The 25304-nt window shown below is 55.9% G+C and overlaps 1 protein-coding gene across 14 annotated transcripts in view; it reads left to right on the top strand.

Moving 5' to 3' along the window:
• The window catches only part of KCNT1 (potassium sodium-activated channel subfamily T member 1), a 77350-nt gene that overhangs the window by 37869 nt on the left and 14177 nt on the right, over positions 1-25304 (top strand). For 10 of the 14 annotated variants that reach the window (XM_048325482.1, XM_048325483.1, XM_048325481.1 and 7 more), the window contains 16 exons: positions 16452-16531; positions 17583-17682; positions 18813-18869; positions 19207-19255; positions 19413-19472; positions 20266-20340; positions 20686-20769; positions 21180-21274; positions 22150-22330; positions 22422-22586; positions 22686-22822; positions 22991-23054; positions 23420-23528; positions 23708-23816; positions 24576-24725; positions 24885-25123. In XM_048325482.1, coding sequence (XP_048181439.1) covers positions 16452-16531; positions 17583-17682; positions 18813-18869; positions 19207-19255; positions 19413-19472; positions 20266-20340; positions 20686-20769; positions 21180-21274; positions 22150-22330; positions 22422-22586; positions 22686-22822; positions 22991-23054; positions 23420-23528; positions 23708-23816; positions 24576-24725; positions 24885-25123 — 1754 coding nt within the window. Of the gene's footprint in view, positions 1-8870; positions 8913-16451; positions 16532-17582; positions 17683-18812; positions 18870-19206; positions 19256-19412; positions 19473-20265; positions 20341-20685; positions 20770-21179; positions 21275-22149; positions 22331-22421; positions 22587-22685; positions 22823-22990; positions 23055-23419; positions 23529-23707; positions 23817-24575; positions 24726-24884; positions 25124-25304 lie in introns of all 14 variants that reach the window. The other 4 variants (XM_048325488.1, XM_048325497.1, XM_048325493.1 and 1 more) reach the window with 1 other exon arrangement.

A 25304-nucleotide genomic window follows, 5' to 3' on the forward strand; every position in this document is an offset into this window, starting at 1 on the left:
CCAGATGTGTAGGGGCCAGAAAAATACAACTGGGAGACTGCTGCAAACTCATTCCACTGATCAGCAGTGATTAAACATCGCTGAGGGGCTTCTCCTCTCTGGCATTCAGGAGCTGGGTGGGTTCCTGCCCAAGTCCAGGGGGCCAAATCCCATCCCAGGGCTGATCCTCCTTGTCTTTTGTGGGAGCACAGGGCACAGGGATGCTGTAAGGCACTATTGGATCTGGGGGACAGGAATTCCAGACATTGCATCACTACGGTGTTTCAGTGGAGCCTCAAGAGAAGGCCACTGTGCAGAGCACACCGGGGTGCCCCGGGGCTCTATAAAGACCCAATTCCCTGGGTTTCACTGGAATTTTAAGTGATTTGCTGCTATCTGGTTGTAAGCAGCTGCTGCTGTGGGTAGGGAAGTTGGTGGAACACTTTGATGCCCCCGTGGCAGCGGGCAGAGCCCTGCGAGCTGCAGCTCGCGGTGCCTGGATTCCTGACTGCCAGGCTTTCCTCCGTCCCTGGGCGCTGCTTCTCCCAACAATGAGTTGGCAACTAAGATTCAGATTTCTGCACTTCTCTTCTGCTGCTGCAACAAAGGCAGGGAGATTGGTTTGGAAGTGATGAACAGTGAGTTTGAGATGCCTTGTCTCTCCCAAAGCCAGACATGAGCAGTGTTACCAAATTTGCAGCGACAATCGTCCCTGGGAGCTGGGAGTGGATTTCCAGGTGGTGGTGGAAGGAGGTGTGTGTTACAGGGTGTTCTCAGGATGCAAATGATTCCTCCCGATGATTGAAGCCAGTGAAATTTATTCTCACCTACTTTATTTACCTCCTTACTCTGTCTCTGAGTCATTGCAGCATCTCAAAGCTTTTGGGGGTTCCCAGTCAAAACAGGAGGAAAGGATTTGAATTCATCTGAGGAGAAACCACTCCACAGCTTGGGAGTAAAAAGGGGAATTCAGGGCTGTCCCTGGGCATCCAGGACAGGGATATTTTCCTGTGTCTGGTGACCTGCAGGTGGGATGGGACCAGCCCAGGCTGCCCATGTGGAGGTATCCTCTACCAAAGAGGCTTGGAGCTACTTCTGTGTGCCAGGGATTGCTGTGAGACGGGGATGGAGCTGGGAGCCTCCTGGCCATGCCAGGGAGGGCAGGCTCAGCTGCAGACCAGTTGCCTGGGCACTGAGACTCCCCTGGCACCAGGTGATAGTGACTGGAACCAGCCAGGAGAGGCTGAGTCTTTTCCCTGCAAGCCAGGTTTTCCCTGAGGCGGGTTTGTCCCTTGTGCTGGGGGGGTTTGAAAGGGAAAGGTGTGATGGGAAACAGCTCCATGGAGCACTCTGTGCTTGGGAAGGAGCTGCTGGCAGGGGGCAGGACATGTAAACATCTGTTTGGATCCCATTTCATGGACTGGTGATCTCCCTGTAGAACTGGAGGTGTGGGTTTAAAACACAAACAGACGTTTTTACAAGATAACCATGTCCTGTTTGTGCAGCTCCGCTGGAAGCAGGGGAAGCTCTGACCACTGCCTGTCCCAGGGCACACCGGGACTCCGGAGGGATTGCAAACATTCCCGTTCTGTATCTGCTTTGGACGCTCTGCCCCAGGCCTTGGCAGGGCTCTGTGTCCCCTCCCTGCCCCGTGGGCCCCCCTCACCTCCTTCAGTTGTGTTTGTTGAGCTGCCGATAACAGAAATGTGAACTGCTGAGGTTCGGGAGGAAGATTAGCATTGCAGAAGAGCTGGGCTTGGAGAGGACCTGGAGGGCTCTGCTCCGAAGCTGGACTGGCTTTAAAGTTGTCCCAGCTGGCTCAGGACCTCAGTCCTGCTGAGTTCTGAATATCCCACTGGACATTTCTCGGCTTCTTTGGGTGCTAGGTTCAGGGTTTGATCACTCTCAGGGTGAATAATTTTTCCCTTGTTGCATCTTGTACCTGTTCCCTCTTGTCCTTCTGCTGTGTGTCCCAGAGGAGCCTGGCTGCTCCTTTCCTGTCGGGCAGCCCAAGGCAGCAGCTGGATCCTTCCCTGCCTTTCTTTCTCCCTCAGGCTGCACGCTCCCACCCCCCGCAGCCTTGCCTTGTCTCTCAGTTTGAGATATTTTTGGCAGCAATAAATGGGACTTCGCTTCAGCCCTGTTACAGTCAACAAGGTGGCTGGAGCCTCCTCAGTGGGAAGGAGCAGCACTCTGCTAGGCCGAGTTTAATGCAGGGTTCTTGGAGGTAAAGCGCTTCAGAGAGTGAGGAATTCACCCAAATGTGTCTGAAAATAGAATTTCTGACTGATCCATGTCTGTTTCCCCCAGGGGCAGCCTGGTATTCACAAACAGATCTTGCTAAATGTGGGTTTTTTTCCCTGACACTTGCACACAATTGAACCACAGAGAGGTCCAGTCTGGCCAGTGAAACCACTACAGCCACTCAGACCTTGCAGGAGCTCTCCAGGTGATGCTCTCCATGGGATACAATTCCCTGCTGAACCATTGCCGTGCTGCGGAATTCCCTCCTGCGGGGACAAGAAGTCAGTTTATTTATTTTTAACATTTCTTTAACAAAAGCTTTTTCCAGCGAAGACCTTTCAGAGCCCTGTCTCTGTCCTCAGCAAATGCCATATGCTGCTTTGCTGCCTCAGCTCTGGGTGAGGTGGTTTTGTGCAGGAGAAATGCTGTGCCGGGGACATTCCCTGGGTGGGGTTTGCTCACCCCTGCCCTGCTCCAGCCTCGGATCTTCTGCTGCTGCTCTCCTGGCTGGGGATGAGGGTTTGTACCAGAAATCTGAGCAGGGCTGAGGCCGGGGGTGTCAGGATGGTCTGTGCCAGACCTGGCCCCTGCGCTGCTCTGTCTGAGCTGGGGCTGTCCCAGCTCTCCCTTTGTGAGGGAGGGCAGGACCCAGCATGGCTGTGGGAGCCTTTATGGAGAAGACCTGGAAGGGAATCTATGGGGTCCAGCAGGTTTTGATTATGAAGCACCTTGGCTTTGATGTGCTGCTGGGCTGGGCAGCCCCTGGCTGGGATGTGTTTTCGGCAGGGGGTGTCTCTGGATGGAAGGCACTGGGGTTGGCTGGCAGGATGTTGATCTCTGCCCACGCTGGAGCGTGGCATCTCCCAGCCTTGCCCTGGCAGTACCCAAACCATGGGCTGGTCTCAGCGCTGGGGTCCAGCCACGCAGCCCTCCCGTGGGTCTGTGCCCGCTGTCGCCGTGGAGGGCTGAGCATCACCTCTCCTGCCAGCCCTGGGTGTGCTTCCCTTGGGCTCTTCCTCTGCCAGGCCGGGGAGGTGGCACTGCTCACACTTCTGGGCATTTCTTTTGGGGGATGCTGAGGGTGTTTTCAGGGTAGGAACGGGGCAGGGAGCTCAGCTGCTGGGCTCAGCTACCAGGGCAATATGAAAATGCACTGCTTGATCCTGGTGATCAGGAAATGATCCCATATCCTGCTGGCAGCGCAGGGAGCTGACAGCTGCCATCCTTCACACTGAGCAGAGCCGTTCATAAACACGGCAGCGATTCCACCCCGGGCTGCAGAGTCGGGGCTTGAGCCCGGCTGCTTCTTCTCCTTGCCCTGGAACTGCTGGAACTGCCCCGAACTGCTGGAATGGCCCCGAGCTCTGCTCATCCTCCGTTCTGTAGCCGCCCCTCTGTGCAGGGACAGCGCTGACATCGCCGCGTCCCATCCCGGGCTCAGCCCTGAGCTCCCTCCAGGTTTCGGGTGCGTTTGTGGCTGGTCCTGTGTCTGTGGTCCCCATCCCTCAAACCCCCGGTCCCGGCCCACTCTGGCAGAAGGTGTTTGCCCTGGGGGCACGGGGCGATGCCACCCCCCGAGCTGGGTGCTGGAGGGGCAAAGGCTGAGGTTTGGAGGTGCTGAGCTCTCCTCCCACGGCTCCTGGGGAGCTGCCAGCACCGCTGAGAATCTCGGTGCCCTACATAGCACTGACAGGCAGACACGATCCTCACCTAAGGGTGCCACACTCGGCACTTGGGCTTCTGCTCGGTTTATTTTAGGATCCTCGCTCCCATCAGGTCCCATCAGGGCACAGGGATTAGCGTGTTCCTCCCCCAGGGGAGGCTTTCCTGCTTGCTGTAAGAGTGGCACCCCTCAGAGTGGGCCATGAGGGTCCGTGGCACATCAGGGTCTCCTATCCCACCTCCAAGCTCATCCACAGTTCTTCCTCACTTGTCAGGACTGCAGGGACTCGTTTAGCTCATTAGCAAAGGCAGGGAGCTGTGTGTCAGAGCACCTGAGCATCTGGAGGGCCTTTTTACCCAGGCTTGGCAGGGCCTGCCCTCTACATCTACCCGAAAGGAGCTTGTAGCCAGGTGGGATTGATCTCTTCTTCCAAATAACCATCACTAGGACAAGAGGGAATGGCCTAAAGTTGTACCAGGGGAGATTTAGATTGAATTTGGGGCACGATTTCCTAACCAAAAGGGTTGTCCAGCCCTGGCGTAGGTGGGGTCCCCATCTGTGGAGGGATTTAAATGACGTGTGGTTGTGGTGTCTGGGGACATGGCTTGGTGGTGGGCTTGGCAGTGCTGGGGGAATGGTTTGATGACAGATTTGATGATCTTAGAGGTCCTTTCCAACCTAAATGAATCTGTGGCTGACTCTGGGAGAGGCACAAGTCTCTGGAAGGTAACTCCAGGCCAGGCTGGACGCTGAGCTGGGAACAGCCCGTCCGGCTGCAGCCAGCGCTGCTGCGGCTCTGGCACCGCACCTGCTTCTTCCCAAACTTTATGTGTTTCAGTTGTGATCTGAGCTTTGCAGAGGACTGCCAAGGAAAAGCACTCCTGTGATTAAAGCAGCCCCCTGGGGAGGCAGCCGAGCCCACGCTGCCGGTGAGCTCCCTCCTGCCTGTGCGGCCGCTCCGGTGGTGGCAGAGCCCGTCCGTGTGGCACCTCTGCAGCTGTCAGCGAGCCCCTGGAGCTGCTGGTGGCTTTTCCAGGTGCCCACCTGCACTGCTTGCTGAGTTCCCCCAAACCAGGGCTGCTGGAGGCTCAATCCCCTTCGCTGGGGTCACCCTGCAGCCAGGAAGGGGGGCTGCCCTTCCCTCCCCTCTCGCACGAGTTTGTGAGCAGACGTGTGCCTCTTCCTCTCACTTTCCCCTTCCTCTTGCTTGTTCCTTCTCCCCCTCTTTACTTTCTTTTTTCATCTCCTTCCATCTGTCCTTCTCACGTCGGGCTATTTTGGGCTGAGTTTCTCACTGTCAGTATGGTAGGAACCGTGGTGCAGCTCCTGTCTCTGGAGGATGAGCACTGCTTTGGAAGCCTCCCCAGGCACTTACCTTGCCTGGCTCATCTTCACCCCCCTGCCTTGACCCCGTCTTGAAGGCATTTCGAGATCAGGGTGAAAAGGCATTAAATCCTTCCCAGAGCCAGAGGAGAAAGTCATCAGATTTAATACCTTTCCACCCCTGGTCTCGAAATGCCTCTGAGCCTTGCAAGTGGTTATTAAAGCAGCCTGGAGCCAAGAGCGATGTTGGCAGGTCATCACTTGTGTCTGTAACTTCCAGAGGCTTCAAGTCAGGGTGTGATTTGTTTTTTTGTTTGTTTGGAAGTGATGGCTGTAAATGGAATAGGAAATGCACCACCAGAAGTGAATTTTTAATGCTCTTCATTTACCAAAAATTCAGGAGACAGCGGTGAAGGCGCGGAGTTTGCTGAGAGGGAACGGGTCTCTGTGTGAGCTGGGCTGAGCTGCTGCTGTGCTTTGCTGCTCTCCCCCTCTGAGCATCCTCGAGCACTTGGAACACAGGGACAGCATTTAGCCTCAAATTATCTGCACGAGGCACATGAGCTAAATGCCACCAGATCCTGCAGCGCCCTGGCAGAGCTGGAGGAGAGCTGGGGCTTGGGGCTGCCTTCCCCCTGGAGAGAAGGGACTGGTTCTGCTGCCCCAGTTCTCGGGGAACTGGAGCCCAGGGCTGCTGTTCACATCCCTGCCCGGCTCAGGGGGGAGCTGCCTTTGCTGGGAAGTGCTGGAGCCGGAGTTGAGGAGGCAGGATGAGGTGGAAGGTGCTGCTCAGCCGAGGAGCTGCCTGCAGCATGGGTGGGCAGGTGATTGCTCTCTCTTTTACATAAGCAAGGTTTATTATGGCTTTGTTCTAATAATAAATGTGCCTTTGTCTCCTCACCTTCGAATGAAACCTTCCCCTTTTGTCAGGGGCTGCAGCTTGAAAGGTGGGGGCAGACCTGTCTCTGAAGCATCGAGGTTTCTTCCCCCTCTGCTCCTCTCCTTTCTCCCACCTTCCCCTGCTCTGCCCTTCTGTCTGGGAGATGCTGCTCGTGCCAGCCAGGAGCTGGGCATCGTGGTTCATGGTTGGCAGCACCAGCACAAGGGGCCTCAGCTTTCCCTGCCTGGGGACAGCGCTTCTCTCCCAGCCCCAGGATCCCGGAGGGGAGCAGAGGTCGTTTCGCTGCCTGTGCCGGAGTTGTTTTCCATGGGAATGAGATGAGCTGAGGTTCATCTGCGCCCATGGAGCCAGAGCTGGATGGAATAAAAAGGTCAATTTGAAGTAGATTATCTAAAACACATTAAAAGCCAGCGTAACCTTTCTGACTCCATTAAGTGGCTTTAGTTCTGTACATTGTAAATCACTGTTAAAGTGTTTTTGGGATCTGGAAAATGGCTGTTTTCCTGATGAGATTTGGAATGATTTTTAGTTTTCTTAGAGAAATCTCCATATTTTCTCAGTGATTGGACTACTGATGAGAATTTGGGTGCTGGGTGGGAAGACAGAGAGGTTTCAGTGTCCGATACCTCAAGTCACCTCTTCCCTCTGTGACCAGCACAACAAAGTTCATTCATTTGGGAGCCAAAAGCACCTTTTTGTAACCAAAAAAAGGTTATTTTATTGCATGGGCTTTAACCACAGCACAGGGTGGCCAAAGCCACCCTTGGGGACGTTTATGTCTGTCCACCACTTTGGACACCTTTTGTTCATGGTGCCTCCCTGTGAGTGAGGTGTTTATTCCCTGTGAGCCCGTGGCTTTGGGGGAAGGAATCCTGGGAATCTCACTGGCTCATCCCAGCTCTCCAGGACCTTCAGTGTCTGCAGGACCCCATTGATCTGTGTGGTTCTGTGCCTTTGCTGTTTGGCTTTCAGGAGGGTTGCTCTGCAGCTGGAATTAGCTCCCGTTCCTCCAGCCTTCCCGGCTGCCAGCTGGCACCAGATGAGGAGAAAACCGAATCATTTGCTGATTCTTTCCCTGTAAACATCTCTGTGAGGCATAAAAGGCCACTGTGCAAAACCAAACGCAGGCAGAGGGGCCCGAACAGCCCCTGCTGCTAACGTGGGATAATCCAATTTAGCTGGAGGGAGCCTGAGCTGGCAGCCTTCTTCCTGAGGCTCTGCTCTGCAGCTGGAGAAAATCTGGGATGTTTGGCAACAATAAATGCCAGGGCTGCTCTGAGGCACAGGATGGCTGCAAGAGCCACCCCCGGGCTTGTTCTTGCTGGGAGAGGTGGCACAAGAGACCCCTTTGGTGGGAATTAACTTAATGCTCCAGGAGGGTTGCAGAAGAAAGCTGGGAATGAACAGGGAAGAGGGGGAATGTGGCAGGAGGGAGCAGGTTAGGAGCTGAGCCCAGAGGAGAAAAGGCTCTGGGGAGATCTTACAGCACCCTCCAGTATCTAAAGGGGCTCCAAAGGAGCTCCAGAAGGACTTTGGATGAGGGCCTGGAGTGACAGGACAGCGGGGAATGGCTTCACACTGACAGAAAGCAGGGTTAGGTTAAATACTGGGGAGAAATTGTTCCCTGTGAGGGTGGGGAGGCCCTGGCACAGGGTGCCCAGAACAGCTGTGGCTGCCCCTGGATCCCTGGAAGTGTCCAAGGCCAGGCTGGATGGGGCTTGGAGCAGCCTGGGACAGTGGAAGCAGCAATGAGCTCCTCCCTGCAGCCTCTGCATGGAGCAGAGCCCAGGAGTAGGAGCGGCATAAATCCCATCCCAGGGAGGCTGCTCCTCATAGCTGAGGGATGGATCCACTTCCCTTGGACTCGCATTTCTGTTGAAATGTGAATTTATTGCTTTTATTTAGTTTGAACTGTGCTGGAGTGCTGCAGACTCGTAAAGCAAAAGCAAAATGCGGGACAAATTACAGTCTGCAACAGCCCCCTTGGCTTGGATGATATTTCTTGGTGGCTCACAGTAAATAAGGAAAGGAGAGAGGGCACTGCTGGAACAGGGAAGGGCTCAGGCTCAGTTAATGACAGGGACCCAGGGCCATCCCAGGGATGTCTTGAGGAGAGCATCATTTTCCCAAGGGGAATTTTCCCTTTGCAGCTGTGATTGCTGTGTTTCATTGGTATGTCTGTCTGTCTGTCTGGGGGATGTACAGTACACGAGCACAGGCCCTTTGCCTCCCACCCGCTCTTGTTTTCCTCTGTGTTCTGTCTCCCCCTGCCTCGAACCTCTCATTGCCCTCATCATTCCTCCCTGTTTATTTGATTTGATTTGGTTTATTTTTTATTCTGTTTTCTTTTCCCTTCTCTGCTCATCACTCATGTCTGTAAAACCAGAATGCTGAGTTCCTGAAAACACCAATCCTTCAAAGTCTCATTTCTCTGCACCACGTGTGGCACCAATTAGAGGCAGAGCAGCGATGCACTCTGTGAGACTCCTTAAAAAGTTTTTTAAAAAGGCATAGAACAGGCATAAACCCCATTTTTATCCATGGAGCAGAGTCCTGAAAGGGGCTGTAATTGGCAAAGCCACCAGAGCATCACTGGGAGCTGAGTGGGGACGTGTCCCAGGCGTGGCGTGACCCTGGCTGAGCGCCTGGGTGGCCTCTTGTCCCTCTGCCGCTGGCATTCCCGGCGGGACAGCCCTGCTGGTGCCGATTTGGGGCCGGGGCTGTGCGTTCCCTCACCCTCTGTGCTGCTCTCGCTCTTAGGCCTCACGCCGAGGATTTCAGCGTGGATTCCTCCTTCTCACAGTAAGTTTTCCGCGTGCGTTTCCCGGTGCCGCGGGGAGGGACAAGGGATCATCACTTGCCGCGGGGGAAAAGCCAATCCTGTTCTCCAGAGAGCAAAAACCCCTTGGAATTTGGGGTCTTGTGTGCACGGTGAGCTGAGTTTTTTGGGCAGAACCTGCTGCTGAGAAGAGTTGGCTGTAAATTTCTGTGGGTTAAAGTGGATGGTGCATCCATGGAAGTGTTCCAGTCCAGGTTGGATGGGGATTGGAGCAGCCTGGGATAGTGGAATTGTCCCTGCCCATGGCAGGGGGTTGGAGCCAGGTGACCTTTAAAGGTCCCTTCCAACCCAAACCAGTCTGTGGTTCCGTGATTTTCCTGCTTTTAAGGGGGCAGATAAGCACAAGATTTGTCCTTTACTGCTCTCGGCACCAGGGAGTTGAGTATGGGAGCAGCAAACCGTTCTGCAGTGATTCCCACTGTGGGGAGGACTCTTTGCTCCCAGGAACAGAGAAGTTTCTTGGGGAAGAAGTGATAACAGCAAATGGGCGATTATCCCTTAATGATGAGCTCCTCATTAAACAATGCAGGTTCATCAGCACAAGCAATTACAGGAGCAGACTCATGAGTGTCAGTCTCCAATGTTGCAAAACAAATAGGCCAGAGGAAACACAGCGTGTCATCCCATTGCTGCTTCCCTTTCGGGGTTTGAACCTTGAGTAGAAGAAGAATTATTTTATTGAAGAGCAAGTGGTGCCACTGCCCAGCCATGAGCAGCATCCAAACCTTGGATAGGAGATGCTGCCTCATCCCTGGTAGTGTCCAAGGCCAGGTTGGACAGGGCTTGGAGCAACCTGGGATAATGGAAGGTGTCCCTGCCCATGGCAGGGGGAGGAACAGGATGAGCTTTAAGGTTCTTCCAGCCCAAAGCATTCTATTATCTACAACTTGAACCCCTGAGTGTGCCGCTGTTTCCTCCAGTGCTTGGTTTGGTGCCTGGAAATGAGCTCTGCAGCTGCTGAACACAGTGGGAGAGGGATTACAGCTGCCTTCAGGGAATGAGGAATCGATAAAAATCCCATTTCCACTTCAGTGTCCTCCCTAATAAAAAATTATATATATATATATATATATATATATATATATATATATATTAAAAAAAGAACTAAAAGTCAAGGAGAAGATTTCTTTTATAGCCCTTCAGGCCCACGAAGCCCTTCCTGCAGTCTGTGTCAGCCCCTGTCCCACTGGTACACGAGGATTTGTGGGATGAGTTCAGGGCATGGTGCAAGATAAACGGCCCTGGAGGGGCCCAGTCCTGGGCAGGGTTTTTCCTGTAGTGGCTGCTCAGAATTTGCTTTTCATCCCCCAAAAATAAAACTGCAGCATTACTGCTGGAGCCAGGATGACATTACCTGCACCCAGCTGGGTTTAATTTGCTGCAGAGTGGTTGGCAATATCAATTCTTTCTTTGGGCAAAAAAATCACACTCCATAATGAAACAGGAGATGTGTTTTCTGTTTGATTCCCATGGTAAATGCATGAAACCTTGAAGAAACGAGTCTTTGAGCTTGGGGGACAATGTGCCGCAGCATCCTGGCTCCCTGGGCGGTGTTTGTTCATGTGGGACTCCATTCTGCTGATCGTGGTCTGTGATGTGCCTCGGCATGGGCTGTGCCAGGGAAATCATTCCTGAGGAGCAGCTGCCTTTCCACAGGGCTGTGACAGTGCTGAGGTGGCTGTGACAGTGCCATGGTGGCAGCAGTGGTGCCACAGCAGCTGTGGCAGTGCCATGGTGGCTCTGGTGATACCGTGGTGACTCTGACAGTGCCACGGTGGCTGTGTCAGTGCCAGAGTGGCTGTGGTGATGCCATGGTGGCTGTGACGGTGGCACAGTGGCTCTGGTGATGCCGTGGTGACTCTGACAGTGCCATGGTGGCTGTGGCAGTGCCACGGTGGCTGTGGTGATACTGTGGTGACTCTGACAGTGCATGGTGGCTGTGCTGGTGGCACGGTGCCTGTGCTGTAGTGGATGTGACAGTGCCTGTCATAGGCTGATGTGGGACCTGCTGGGTGCCTCAGGGCTGGGTGCTGCTGTGATCCGTGGGGATCATCTGGGATTCTGGGGTGAGGCGGGGAGCAGCTTCAGTGTTGCACCTACAGAGGGATGAGGGATGAGAAAATTCACTAAAAATGGGCAAATTTGCCCTGTTTGCAATACTCGGCCTTTTGGACCATGCTGACCCTGCCACTGGTGTCCCCAGTGCTCTCCTGTACCTCCCTCAGGACCTGAACGCCCCCCGAGAGAGACCCCTTCCCTTTCCCTTCCCTTTCCCTTCCCTTTCCCTTCCCTTTCCCTTCCCTTTCCCTTCCCTTTCCCTTCCCTTTCCCTTCCCTTTCCCTTCCCTTTCCCTTCCCTTTCCCTTCCCTTTCCCTTCCCTTCCCTTCCCTTCCCTTCCGTGGGTCAGCAGCGTTGGCCGGGGGGTCTCTGTCCCCAAAGCAGGGACACACAGCCCCAGCTCCCCGTCTCTCCCTGTTTGTTTTGCGCTTCCTTGTTTAAAAACGGGCCCGAGATTTATTGGAGGAGCTGCTGCAGTGGGAGAGCTCCGCGGGTGTTTGGTGCTGCCCTGGGGAAGCGGAGACATCCCTGGGGGCTCGGTGGCGAGGGGAGCGTGCCCAGCCGCCCTGGGCTTGTGGCAAGGCATCAGTCCTGCCGGGATGGGTGAATCCCTGCATCTCCCGGCCCATGAGGGACCGGGCGTGGCAGGAGCAGCCCCCAGAGCCGATCCCCCCCCCCCCCCCAGTTTGAAGCCGTTCTCTCGCCGGTGCAGCTCTGCCGAAACCACAGCCCTGCTCCTTTGAGTAATTGTTCAATTACTGCTTATTGAGCGTGGGGGCAGCTTGTTCCCTGTCTGTGCCTTTGGCAGGCGCCCAGGCTGTCTGTGTGCACACAGCTGTACAGCTATTCCCATTCCCATTCCCAAAGCCTGCTCCGGGAGCGGCTCGGAGCGCCGGCGAGCCGGGAGCTCGGCTGGGCAGGGCTGGAGCTGTCCCCGTCCTCTGCTCACCCCGGGGTGGACGGAGGATGGCAAACACAGGGCACAGAGGCGGGCAGGACGCAGAGCTCACCCCGTGCCATCCGTCTCGCTGTAGCTTCTGTATCCAAACACCGAGAAAATGGTGGGAAAAAGTGAAAAACATCCCAAAGGGAATCAGGAGCTGCCTGGGTAGTTCATGTAGTTCATCAGCGGGTACCTGAGTGCCAGCCTGGCAGGTTTGGTGCTTTATTTGGGAAGGATTTTGGCTCTGCTCAGGTTCCTGCTGTCCACAGGGCCCGGCTGGCACCAGCTGCTCCCGGTGCTGAGCGAGGGGCCGGAGGCAGCCTGGCCATGGCACGGTGCCTTCAGAGCATCCTGCCTTCTGCACAGCCTCCTCTGCTGCTCCTCGGGGTGCTGCGAGAGGAAATGCTGCAGACCTGCACTGCCAGCCCTGCTCCTCACCTTCCTCTCAGCTGGTCTGGTGCCCACAATCCGTCCCCAGGGAGCCCATCCGGGCCAGCAGCACATTTCTGTAATTCCAGACGGGGCTGCAGCCACTTTCCTTATGTGTTTGATCCGTGTGGGTTTGCAGAGCTGTCCTCTGGGCTGAGCTGGAGTGGAGGGGTGAAGTGGGCTCTCACCTGAGCTGCCCTGGCAGAGGTGGGTGCTGACACCCCCCAGATCGCAGAGATTTTGCTGGTTTGTTGTTTTGTTTGTTTGTTTCAAAAAAAAAAAAAAAAAAATCTGAAGAGTCTTGTTTGCATCCTGCTACATGATGGCAGAAATTCCTTAAGAAGTTTCCTGGGACCAGAAATTGTCCCAGGTTGGGTGGGCATGGGAGCAACCTGGTCTAGTGGAAGGGGGTTGCAATGAGATGAGCTTTAAGGTCCCTTCCAACCCAACCCATTCTGGAATTCTACTGAAACCAGCATTTCCCACCCAGCTGAAGTGTGAGGGGAAGAAACGGAGCTGTGGGGAGAGGCTGAGGGTTCTTTTTCCCTATCAAGAGCCTTATTTATTTGAATATTTTATTTATTCAAATAAATAAGGCTCTTCTCATGGCAATAAGTGACTGATACAAAATACTTCAAAACCACCCTGGGCAGCCAAGTCCTTCTGCAGAGAGCAGCAGGGAGCAGGGGAGCTCTGGGCAGGGCTGGCAGCTCCCTCCCTTGGCTGGCCGCTGGATTTTGGGGCCGTCTCAGCTTTCAGGCCGAGCCCAGCGACTGTCACAGGCCGAGGGGATCGGAGGGAGCTGCCTGTGCCCCACTGCCCATGTAAGTGTCCCGTGGATGCAGAGGTTGGGGGTTTCTCCACCTCCCCTGCACTGCCTGTGTGGGGGGCTGCACCTGGGTTCATAATTTCTGTGTTTTCCTCCTTTTCTAAAGCTTGTCCCAGCTCTCTGGGGAAGGTGAAAGTGGTGGAGCAGGGGCTGTGCTCCTCGGTGTCTGTTTTAATGCCAGTGGGCTGGCATGTGCTCGTCCCAGCCATTCATCCTGCACTTTTCCCAACAAACTATTGTGTCTTTTTTTGGGAACTCATCATCTTACAACAAATTGCCTGTAATCTTAGATTAATAAAGTACAATAAATAACCGAGCAAAGAAAATGAAGTCGCTCAGGCGTTATGAAGTGCATAATAGCAGTAATTACACTTCCAAGCAGAGGGCTGGTATCTAAACTTGTACCGGGATCGTTGTTTGCATGGCCTGGGGGGGTTCAGCAGGGGCGAGGGGGGGGAAGCTGTGTGCTGCCTGTGGGGCTGCTGCCCCTTGGAGTGGCCTGGGATGGGCTGGCACTGGGATTCTCGGACAGTGAGGAGGATGCTGGGATGGTGGGAAGGATGGTCCCAGTGGGAGGGATCCTTGGCCAGCAGGAGAGATGCTCGGACAGTGGGGACGATGTTCCAGGTGGGAAGGATGTCCAGCCACAGCAGCAGGGAGGGGACACTTCGAACACCCCTTCCTGGCTGAGCTGCTGCGAAGGCAGAGCTGTCACGGTGTGTTTTGGGGTGGTAATAATGCAGGAAGAGTTTTGCTCGATTTTTATCTCCAGTTAACTTCCTGACAATGAAATTAAAGGGTACATTTGACATGATACCATCTCCTTCCCTCAGCTGGAAACGGAGCAGGAGCTTTGATACTTTGGGATGGTGCTGCTGCCTGGGAAGGACCATCCCTCATCCAGCTGCGGGATGTTGGCTTCACCTGCAGAGTGGGACGCCCACAGTGCTCTGGGGCTCAACCTTGGCAGGCTGTTTGCACAGGAACATCTTCCTTCCACATTCTTTTATTCCCTCATCTCTCTGCAGTGCTAAACACCCCCTTCCCCCCAGCCAAGACATGGCTTTTGCTGCTTTATTGCTTTTCCAGAGTTCCTTCTTCCTGCAGCCATCGGGATGGATGAATACGTGGGCTACTTTATCATAAAAAGTTAGATCTAATAATTTAGTTCTTTTATCCATCAGCAATTACAGTCCTTGTCTCGAGGTGAGCCACAGCTCTACAGATCAGTGAACCATCTGTCTGGTGACAGAGATTTATTCTGCTGTTTGTTGCTTTGATACGAGACAAATGTCTGAGAGAGGAATCGTGCTCCCTGAAGTCTCCGGCTCCTCAAGGCGCTTAATCCTCGGGGACGCTGATGAATGGGGTGCTCAGCGCTGCTGCCAGAGCTGAAAGCCAGTTCCCAGCACTTCCTGGGCATTTTTAATAAGGAGAAGGAGCAATTATCTTGTGTGCAGTGTTGTGAGCAGCAGTGACAGCTGATTTATGCCCTGGCACAGAAAAATGATTTGCCGAGTCTGGCTCTGGGAACGATTAATTTTAACACGTGTAAAGGCTGGGCTTTGAGGCTCTGCATTAACGCTGTTTGCTCCTCAGGCATCGTGCCGGTGAGCCAGGGCTCATAAATACCCCTGCTCTCTCCCTGCACTGGGACCTGGGGTTACCCACCTGCCCCCCTGCTCCTTTCTCCTGGTGACCACTGACCAGGTGTGGTGCAAAGCCCCTCCCTACCCCTTAGGCCAGCTGGGGCGGAACCCAGGATGAGGGACCCCCGAGCAATGAGGGTCTGATAAAACCCCTTCCCAATTTGCTGCCTGCTCAGCTGGGCACGAACGCTCAGTAAATATTTATCCCTCGGTGTCAGAGCGAGGAGCAGCTGCTTCCCAATAAATCAGGATCCGGTGGCAGCGCCCGGCCGAAGCCGACACCTGCGGGATGGGGTGGGCTGGCAACGACTGCCGCCGGGAGTTTGCTCACCTTGCTCCATTTGCTCAGCCTTGGCTGGGGAACACGCCTGATGAATGAGGTCTCGATGCCCTCTTGCAGGCAGTTAAAAAAGGAGTAATAACAGCAGCGCTTCCTTAGGACGTGTTGAGTGCCGTGAACGGGGGAAGCGATCGCTAATTCACCTCACCCCACCGCGGGCCGGACGGGAACCGCTCCGGGCTTTGCCTTGCTCAGTCCGAAGCCAAGGCAGGAGGAGCCGCTCGCGTTTCACCGGCGCTCAGCAGCAGCAGCAGCGCGGTTTAGGGTGATGAATAATGAGTTTGCAAAGGGCTGCGGGCGTTTATAAAGTGCCACGAGAGGCGGTGGTGGAGGAACTGAGCTGGGACCGGTTTTGCCCGCACGCCCTTCATCCAGGTGCGCCGATCCCAGACCCTGCCGACATCCCTGGGGCGGAGCCTCCAGCCTCGGGGAGGTTTTCTCCCATCCCCATGGCCGTGGGCACCCGCCCGGGATGTGGGACTGGCAGGAGGCTGCGGGCGGGGCCGGCGGGGAGGCAGGAGAAGCCGAGGAAGGCGGGGATGGGACATTTCCAGGTTCACCTGCGGCTCCTCGCTGCCGGATGCTGTGCAGTGCCCTGGCAGGTGACTCTCTGCCCTGGCACCTCGTCCCCGTGCCACGAGTCACCACCAGTGACCCTGGATGCCAAGTGATGTCTGGAGCTGATTGTCAGCTCCTCGGTTTTTCTGGAATAGCCAAATGCGGTATCTTAGCAACAAAGGGAAATTTTCTCCTTTGGGAGCCGAATTGTTTTTAACAGCTTCGATGCTGAGTGTTTCTCCTCCCCGGGCAGAGCTGGGGCATACTGGGGACACTGGGGACACTGCCCTCTCCAGCTCCCACTCTGCTGCAGCTGGGGGGGCTGGAGCAGATAAAACTGGGGGAGGCTGCTCCAAGGTCGCTGCTTTTGTGGGAGGTTGTGGATGTTGTAAAGTGCGTGTGAAAGGAGAACTTTGTGAGTCTGCTGTCAGCTGGTTGTGTGTGAACGAAAGCCCAGCCCTGGGCCCACAGCAGAGCTGGCCCGGGGGTCACATCTGCTGCTTTGGTGGTCACTGGGGCTCCCGGCTGCTGGTTTGGGGCTGCGGCAACAGCCGGGAGCCCGAGGCTGAGCCCGGGGTCACTGTGGGATGCCAGCGGGGTCACCCAGCTGGGGTGGGGGGACAGGGTGGCTCCTGGGGGGCTCCTGGCCTGCCCTGCCGCCCCGCTGACGGGCCCCTCTGGGCGCTCTCCCCGCAGGGTGCAGGTCGAGTTCTACGTGAATGAAAACACCTTCAAGGAGCGGCTGAAGCTCTTCTTCATCAAAAACCAGCGATCGAGTGAGTGCTGCGTGCGCGGAACGCTCCGGGAGAGCAAACCCTGCCCGAGCCGGGAGAGCCGCGCTCTGTCCTGCGGGATGAGAAGCCATTGCCATCTGCTGGTGGCCGTGTCCCCGCGTGTCCCCAGCCCGGGGCTGCTGCCGCCTCTCGGCCCCTCTGTTGGCCAGCTCGGTTTGGGGGATGCTTTGCGTGGGGAGGAGGGGATGCCCCCTGCCACCTCTGCTCCCTGGGGACAGCCGCAGCGTGACAAACAGCTGGGACAAGCTGGCTGGGAGCAGGGTGGGTGTCAGGGAGCAAATGTCCCCGTCACGGGCTGGCTGTGCTCCCCTGAGGCTGTGGGGACAGCCAGGGCAGCCTGCGAGTTACCCATTCCTGCTCCAGCCATCGGGATTAGTCTCCACTTGACTAATGGTGTTTTTATTTTCTTTCTCCGAGATGTCATTAGCTGTCTGGAGGGGGCCTGCTCGTTAATTTATAAATGCACATTTTCTTTTCCTGCCTGCATCCTGTTGTCTTGTTAAAAAGCTGGAGTGCAGCACAACAGGGTGCCCACGGGGAAGTTTTTAATGAAAATGTGATGAATTTCTCACTTGTAATTTGAGTAATAACCCAATGAACTGGCTGGGGAGGCAGAGTGGATAAAGCAGCAGCTTTCCCTCGCCGTCCCTGCTCCTGCAAGCTGGTTGTAACGTGGTCAGTGCTGGTCTGGTGCTTTTCAGTGGATGCCTGCTAATGAGTGGGACACACTCCAGCAGCTCCTCATTTGTCTCTCACATCTATTGGGGTCAGCAAGGAGCTGACAAATCTTTATTTATTTCTGTGTTGGTGTCCTGTATATGTGGACATGTGGAGACCTGGGAAAAGCGTGGGCAGTGCTGCTGTCCTGGGGCTCCTGCAGCTCCCCGGGGATCAGAGGGCTTCTGTGCTCTGGGGCTGTGCAAAACTTGTGGGGTTGTGTTGTGGATGCAGAGGGTGCCCAGGGTATTTGGGATCCATGGGGTGCTCGGGGTGCCCAGGAATGCTGCCCCATCCGTGCTCCCCTCCACCGCAGGCCTGAGGATCCGGCTCTTCAACTTCTCTCTGAAGCTGCTCACGTGCCTCCTGTACATCGTCCGTGTCCTGCTCGACAACCCTGAGGAGGGCATAGGCTGGTGAGTGCCCCCAGGCTCCCCAGCCGAGGCAGGGCTCAGTGTGGATGCAGTGGGTGGGAGGATGGGTTTTTTCCTCACTCCAGCTGTTTGAATTGATAGTTTAACAAAACTTCCCAGGCCCAAGGCCTTTGCTCCCTGCTCCAACCCCGCGGATGGGTGTGGGGGTATCTGCTGGCCCTGCGCAGTGCATGGTGGAAAAATTCAGGTCGTGTTCATTTCCAAATTCTGTCTGACTCAGGGCTCAACGTGGCCTTCAGATGCAGGCAAGAGCTCAGTGACTCCAGGGCATCACCATGCAAATATTGTCTGAAGGCTGACGCCCTTGAAGACATTTACACTAAATCCCGTTTAAGCATTTGAGAGGGAAACATGTTGTGCTGTGTGGATCCTTGAGGTGATGGATGATTCCATATCTCAGCTTTGTGCTGGGTTTCAGTATAAGCCTGTTTTTAATGCGTCCTTGCTTCCTTTGGCTCACGTACAATGTGGGGTTTTTCCAAGAGCTTGGAGAGCTGGCGATCTGATTTTCTCCTTGTAAAGGCTGCAGATTACCAAGTGCACCTGCACGTTCTGAAAGTGCTTTCAGAGCTGTGAGAGGGGAGCAGGCCACAGATGCTCATCCTTGAAAGGTTTAGCACAGCTGCAGTTCAGGGAATTCCACTTTCCTGAGGATGTGTGGCAGCAGCAAGGCTGGCCAGCAGGAGCACATCCCTCACAGCAAGGCAGGGAGAGCTTGGCTCAGTGCTGCCTGCCTGGCAGGGTGCTGGGGGCCAGCCTTGTCCCAGAAGCTGCAGCTCAGCAATTTTTTGCTGATTGTAACCTGGTAATTCCCAGTTCCCAATTCCCTGCAGCCCTGTGTTCCGCACTGTGCCAGGGAGGATCAGCATCCCACAGCACCTCAGGTAGGGGCTGAAGCACCTGAGGGGTTTTATGCTCCAGTAATGGGATGTTCAAGGCTGCCTGGGCAAGACTTGTCCTGTGGAAAGCCCTGGCTGTAGGAATCGGGGTGTTGGATCCATGGAAATGTTGTCCAGTGCTCCCCCAGCGACAAGGGCCCCTCGTGAGCCCGGGGAGTCAATCCCAGCATCCCTGTTCCCTCCCTGACTGCTTTTCCCTGCTCTCTCTCCTAGCTGGGAATGCGAAAAGCAGAATTACACAGCGTTCAACCAGTCCACCAACATAAACTGGTGAGTGGGGAGCTGCTCCAGCGCTCGGGGTCATCTCTGCCAGGATGTGGGAATGCAGGGATGGAGGCGGCTGCTGCTGGCAGCTGCCTGAGGCCATTTCTTGCTCGTGGGGCTGCTTGAGGGATGTGGAGCAGCATCCCAGAACCAAATCCATTGGTAAATGCCTGTGGCTGCACCCTCGGGAATGGCTTATTCCCAGTGCAGGGGCTGCTCGAGCAAACTGCAGTGGGGAACAGCAGCTCCTGCATCAGTGATGGCCTCGGATTTGCGTTCGGTGGGGGGTAAGGACACGGACAGCTGGGCCACAGCTCAGATCCCCTCTGGGTTTCCTTTGCAGGTCACACATCTTTTGGGTGGACAGAAAAACGCCGCTGTGGGCCGTGCAGGTGAGCAGCCCTGGATGGGTGTGCAGGAGCCCAGGGGAGATGGGCTTGGAGCTGTGCCCCACCCAGGGGCTCCCCGGGGCAGGGGAGCTCGGCGAGCTCTGATCCACTGCCAGCACCTGGAGAGAGCCCTCGGAGCCTCCCCTGTGTGTCCCTGCAGGTCAGCATCGCTCTCATCAGCTTCCTGGAGACCATGCTGCTCATCTATCTCAGCTACAAGGTGAGAGCCCGGGGCGGGAGGGCACAGCCCGGCTCTGCCCCTCGGCGGGAACTCATCTCTCCTGCTCGGAGCTGTCTGGAGCCTGCAGCGTCCCGGGAGGATGATTGTTTGTCTCGGCGATGTCTCAGCTGGCTCTGGATGTTTTCCTTTCTCACTCCCCCTCGGGCTGCTGGATAAGCGTTGTGCAGAGCAGAATCTCTTCTTTTTCTGCTTTCTCAGAAATCCAGACCCGTTTAACGCAGGTTCACTGTTTTCAGCGTCAGGCTGACACATCCCGAGTTTCCTCAGGCTGGGCTGAGCTCGGCGGGGTGACTCCTGCTCTGCTGCCCCCGGAGGGAGTGGCACCGCTCCAAGCCAGACAAGGAGCGGCACAAGCTGACTCATTTGGACCAAAGCCCCTTAAAATGGCCCAAAAAAAGTGACCTTAACAAATGGCATCTTCTCAGGGACCAGGGGAGGGTTGGCAGCAGAGGCTCAGACCCTGCGTTGCCCCCGGTCTGAGTGCCAGCGGTCTGTAGCTGTCACTGTCACTCTCCATCCTTGCATGAAGCGTTGTTCCCCAGTTCTGGGCAGCAGCAGTGGCAGACAGAGGGATGTGGTGGCTGTGGAGAGGACTGAAGAGTTTGGGAATGTTTCCTGCCCTCAACGTGGCTGCCAGCACCACTGCACCTCTCCTGGTTCCTGCACCCTATTTCCCTCATCCGGCAGAGTCTGTGGCAGAGTGCGGTTGTTTTAATTGTCCCCTGGCAAATTTTTCAGCTTATTTGATTCTTGTTTGTTTTTAATCCCTTAGGGGAACATCTGGGAACAGATTTTCCGCATTTCCTTCATCCTGGAGATGATCAACACGGTGCCGTTTATCATCACGGTGAGTGTGTCCTGGTGACATTTGAAAGCGGCTCTAAAGTGTAGTCAGTGCCGAGTTTTGGTGGTGAAATAAAGGAAAATGAGTGTCTGGCCAAGTGGTATTTAAGGCTGGCAGGAAATTTTTCCTTCAATGTTTTACAGTATAATGACTTTCTCTGGAGCGTTATCCCAAAACCCATCCTCCCTTTTCAGCTGCTCCGCTGCAGCCAGGGAAGCAGGGCTGTGTTTGGTGGTGGCTTCTGCTCAGCTTGGAGTGGGATCCTTCCACAGAGGGTGGATTGGCTGCTTACAGCTCTATTTTTCAAAAGAACATGGATTTTTCTGCGAATAACCCTTGCTTTTGTAGATATTCTGGCCTCCTTTGCGGAATTTGTTTATTCCCGTGTTTCTGAACTGCTGGCTGGCCAAGTACGCCCTGGAGAACATGATTGTGAGTGACCCTTTTTGTCCAGCTCCTCGGGGATGGGGAGGGCAGCAGGACTGGGGGGGACCCTTGGCTGCCCCCAGCTCTGGGGCAGGATTTGGAGCTCGGGGTGTGCAGCCATGCCAGGGAATGCCAGGCTGGAAGGCGAGGCTGTGACCAGGAATCCCTCGGTGCCTGAAGCATGCCAACTCTGCTGGCTGCACATGGACAGGGGTGGCCAGGGGTGAGGTATTCCAGCCACTCCCGTGCATCCCAGACCTGCTGATGGGAACGCACACCTGTTCCCAAGGGCTAAATCCAGGCTTGACCTTCACTGGGGAGGGCATTGCTGGAGCCAGCAAGGCAGCAGGTGGTGCTTGGAGGATATTTCCCCTCAGGCTCTGTGAGCTGCTGGGAGCCCTCCCCTCTCTCCCCAGAACGACCTGCACCGAGCCATCCAAAGGACCCAGTCGGCGATGTTCAACCAGGTGCTCATCCTGATCTGCACCCTCCTGTGTCTCGTGTTCACGGGGTGAGTGTTGTTCTCCGTTTCACTAAACCCCCTTCCTGATCTGGGAATCCAGCTGTGCCCATCCCGGGGTGGCTGGCAGAGCTGGGCTCTTGCAGTGCTCACACCTTCCCCTGTCCCGCAGCACACTGAACACCTTGAGGGGCTTTCAAAGTCAAACTAATTATCCTCCCTAATTCTAGGGTTCTAACAGGAATTTTTTAGCAGATGTGAGGGTGTTGTCGGAGGGAGCTGGGGGATGTGGAAATGTGAGTCTCCGAGCAGGGCTGAGGGCAGGGACAGCAGCTTCCCACAGGGACGTGTGTGGGGTGGCTCACTGACCAGGGATGACTCATTCATCAGAACCCATTGCACTCCAGGGTCCAGCCAAGCTCTTCCTCCCCACCCCCCCACAAGCCACAGCTCCTGAGCTCATTTTTGTAATTGCCCACTGGTGCTCTTGCTAATTAACTGGGCCCTTTACCCCCCACATTGCCAGCATCAAGGGTGTTCTCTGGGCAGGGGGAGCAGAGATCATCACTGGCTATTTAGCTCCGAATGAGGCTTTGAATCCTCCTCTGGCTCCCTTGGTCTGGGTTTGAGGCATATTATACCATTAGGTTGCTGAATGGAGAGGAAATGAGGCTTTTAGGTTCATGAGTTTTTGGCAATAAAGACGATACTCTGATGTGGATGACTAATGCTATTTCAGAGCTCAGTGGTGCTCCCAGCCCTGCTGCTGGATGAGTTTGGGGGAGGGGGGGTACAATTTGGGCCCAGGAAGGCTTGGGTGATGCTTGTGTTTAGCAAGATGGCTTTGAGCTGCAGGTTTGTGGGGTTCTGCTGCCCCGTGTCCTGGGCAGGGCAGCCCCTGCTGTGATGGGGCTTTTCCCTTCCAGGACCTGTGGCATCCAGCATTTAGAAAGAGCAGGTGAGAAGCTCTCCCTCTTCAAGTCCTTCTATTTCTGCATCGTCACCTTTTCCACTGTGGGCTACGGAGATGTGACACCAAAGATTTGGCCTTCCCAGCTCCTCGTCGTCATCATGATCTGCGTGGCCCTGGTGGTGCTGCCGCTCCAGGTGAGACCCGCACAGCTGCGGGCTGGGGGACCACAGAGCCTGCTTTGGGGTGGCCCTGCCGGTGGGGACATCAGCTCTGTGCCCTCTGCAGTTCGAGGAGCTCGTCTACCTGTGGATGGAGCGGCAGAAGTCGGGCGGGAATTACAGCCGGCACCGCGCGCAGACGGAGAAACACGTGGTGCTCTGTGTCAGCTCCCTCAAGATTGATCTCCTCATGGACTTCCTCAACGAGTTCTACGCCCACCCACGCCTGCAGGTGAGGACCAGGCTGGGTCACACGGCGCTGGGTCACTTGCTGGGCTCACAGCCTCGCTGGCCCACAGAACCCTGACCCACGGCGGCCTCTCTCTTCCAGGATTACTACGTGGTGATCCTTTGCCCAACAGAGATGGACATCCAGGTGCGGCGGGTGCTGCAGATCCCCCTGTGGTCACAGCGGGTGATTTACCTGCAGGGCTCTGCGCTGAAGGACCAGGACCTCATGAGAGCCAAGTGAGCAGAGGGACACACTGCACATCCCCGGCGAGGAATGTCACCCCAGCTGCGTCCTCGAGTGCCTTTGCTGGGTCTGGGGGGGGCTGGCAGTGCCCTGACTGGGATGGGCAGTGCCCAGTGCTGTGGGGCCGTGCACTTCATGGGGTCACTGCTCTCTCTTGGCAGGATGGACAATGGAGAAGCTTGCTTCATTCTCAGCAGCCGAAACGAAGTGGACCGAACAGCGGCGGTGAGCCCGGCTGGCGGGTGGCACGGTCAGGGATGGGGCATTTCTCAGGCAGGAGGGACTGGGGTGATGCTGATCTCACCTCTGCCCAGCACAGGAAGGGGCTGAGTGCCATGGAGAACCTCGGGGATGGCACAGGGATGGCACATGCAACGGCACACTGGTGGCTGAGCCCCTGTGGGCTCACCTTCCTTCTGCTGTCCTGGTTTCCTGTCAGTGCTGGGTTTCAGGGAGCAGCAGGGGCAGGAGGAGCCCTTGCCGTACATCTCCAGGGTGGCTGGGTGCTTTGCAGTTCATCCCAGGTGTAGAAGCCTTGGGGGAAATAACACATCAGCCAAGGAGCTCTTGTTGCTCTTGTCCTTGTCCAGGACCACCAGACCATCCTGAGGGCCTGGGCTGTCAAAGACTTTGCTCCAAACTGTCCTCTCTATGTTCAGATCTTAAAGCCAGAAAACAAATTTCATGTCAAGTTTGCAGGTGAGTTGGAGCAGCTGCACAGCAGCTCTTGGTCAGCTGGGAGCCCTCCTGGATTGGCAGGAGAGGAGGAAACACCCAGTGCCCAACACCACCCTGAAATGACCACATTCCCGGGCACTGCCAGCCAGGGAAACCCCACTGTCCCCCTCTCCTCCGTGACTGTCCCCTGTGCCTTTCAGATCACGTTGTCTGTGAAGAGGAGTGCAAATACGCCATGCTGGCCCTGAACTGCGTCTGCCCCGCCACCTCCACCCTCATCACGCTGCTGGTGCACACCTCCCGTGGCCAGTGAGTGCTGTCCCTGCACATCCCTGCCTTCCCCTACCCCTGCCTGGGCCTGGAGGGATGGCAGAACTGAGGCCTCTGAGACCAGGGGGAGAGGGTGGGGGTCTGGGATGGGTCTGGGGAGCACAGTGGGATCTGGGGCCCCCACCCAGGGCCATATTGTAAGGGAGTCATACCAGTGCAGCTGGGCTGGGCAACGCCAACTTTCCAGAGACTGGGAATAAAAATATCTTTATATTGGCACGGGCCTGCTGGCAGGAAGGTGAATTCACAGCACAAGCAGCCCCAGACCCTGCAGGGTTTTTTGGTGGGTATATCATCCAGCATGGCTGGAAGGAGCTCTGACAGCACAGGAGAGCAGTGGTGTGCGCCCTGCACTCCTTGGCTGGTCAGAAATGTCTGAATTTTGGGTAAAGTGCCATCAAAACTGTTACGAAACATCCTTGCCAGATGCTTCTCGCCCCATGCTCGGAGCTGTTTGCCAACACGGGCACTGAACCCTCCCTCTGCACTCTGCAGGAGCCCTCATTAAATAAAAAGGCACTTAAAACCCAAAATGAAAACGAGCTCATCCTCGGCGGGCACCGACAGCTCGTGGTGATGTGTCACTGTCACCTCACTGCCACCGGGCTCCGTGGCAGCTCCAGAGATTATTGGGGCTCTGCCCTGGGATCTGGCTGGAGTTCTGGGATCTGTGCCAGCCCCAAGGCGTCCCACCCCAGCTCCAGGGGGTCCATCCCTCCTCTGCTGCTGTCGTTGCAGGGAGGGCCAGGAGTCCCCGGAGCAGTGGCAGCGGATGTACGGGCGCTGCTCGGGCAATGAGGTCTATCACATCCGCATGGGGGACAGCAAGTTCTTCATGGAGTACGAGGGGAAGAGCTTCACCTACGCCGCCTTCCACGCGCACAAGAAGTGAGGGCAGGGGGGCGGTGGGCAGTGGGTATCGTCCGGTCTGCACGCCTGGGGGTCAGGGCTGCGGCTGGAGGGCACTGCCAGGTCCTTGGTGCAGGGACAATGCTCCGGAGGGGTTTTTCTCCAGCTGGGAATGCCCACCCCGTGCTCCCGGCACAGGTACGGGGTCTGCCTGATCGGCATCCGGAGGGAGGAGAACAAGAGCATCCTGCTGAACCCCGGCCCGCGGCACATCATGGCAGCGTCGGACACCTGCTTCTACATCAACATCACCAAGGAGGAGAACTCTGCCTTCATCTTCAAGCAGGAGGAGAAGCAGAAGAAGAAGGGCTTTGCGGGCAGAGACAGCTACGACGGCCCCTCCCGCCTGCCCGTGCACAGCATCATCGCCAGCATGGGTGAGTCGGGGCAGCAGGAGCCTGCACACACCACTCCATCACCTTCCCCAGGTTTGGGTTCATTTCCTCCCCCACAATTCGTTTTATTTTGTGTTTGGCACACTCCTTGCCCTGCCCTCCCCCACCAGTGCCAAAGCCACTGAAAACCCCTTTCCATCCTCTCTCCCAGTCATCTCACCAG

Source organism: Corvus hawaiiensis, chromosome 21 (genome assembly GCF_020740725.1).
Source record: "Corvus hawaiiensis isolate bCorHaw1 chromosome 21, bCorHaw1.pri.cur, whole genome shotgun sequence".
NCBI classification, from domain to species: domain Eukaryota; kingdom Metazoa; phylum Chordata; class Aves; order Passeriformes; family Corvidae; genus Corvus; species Corvus hawaiiensis.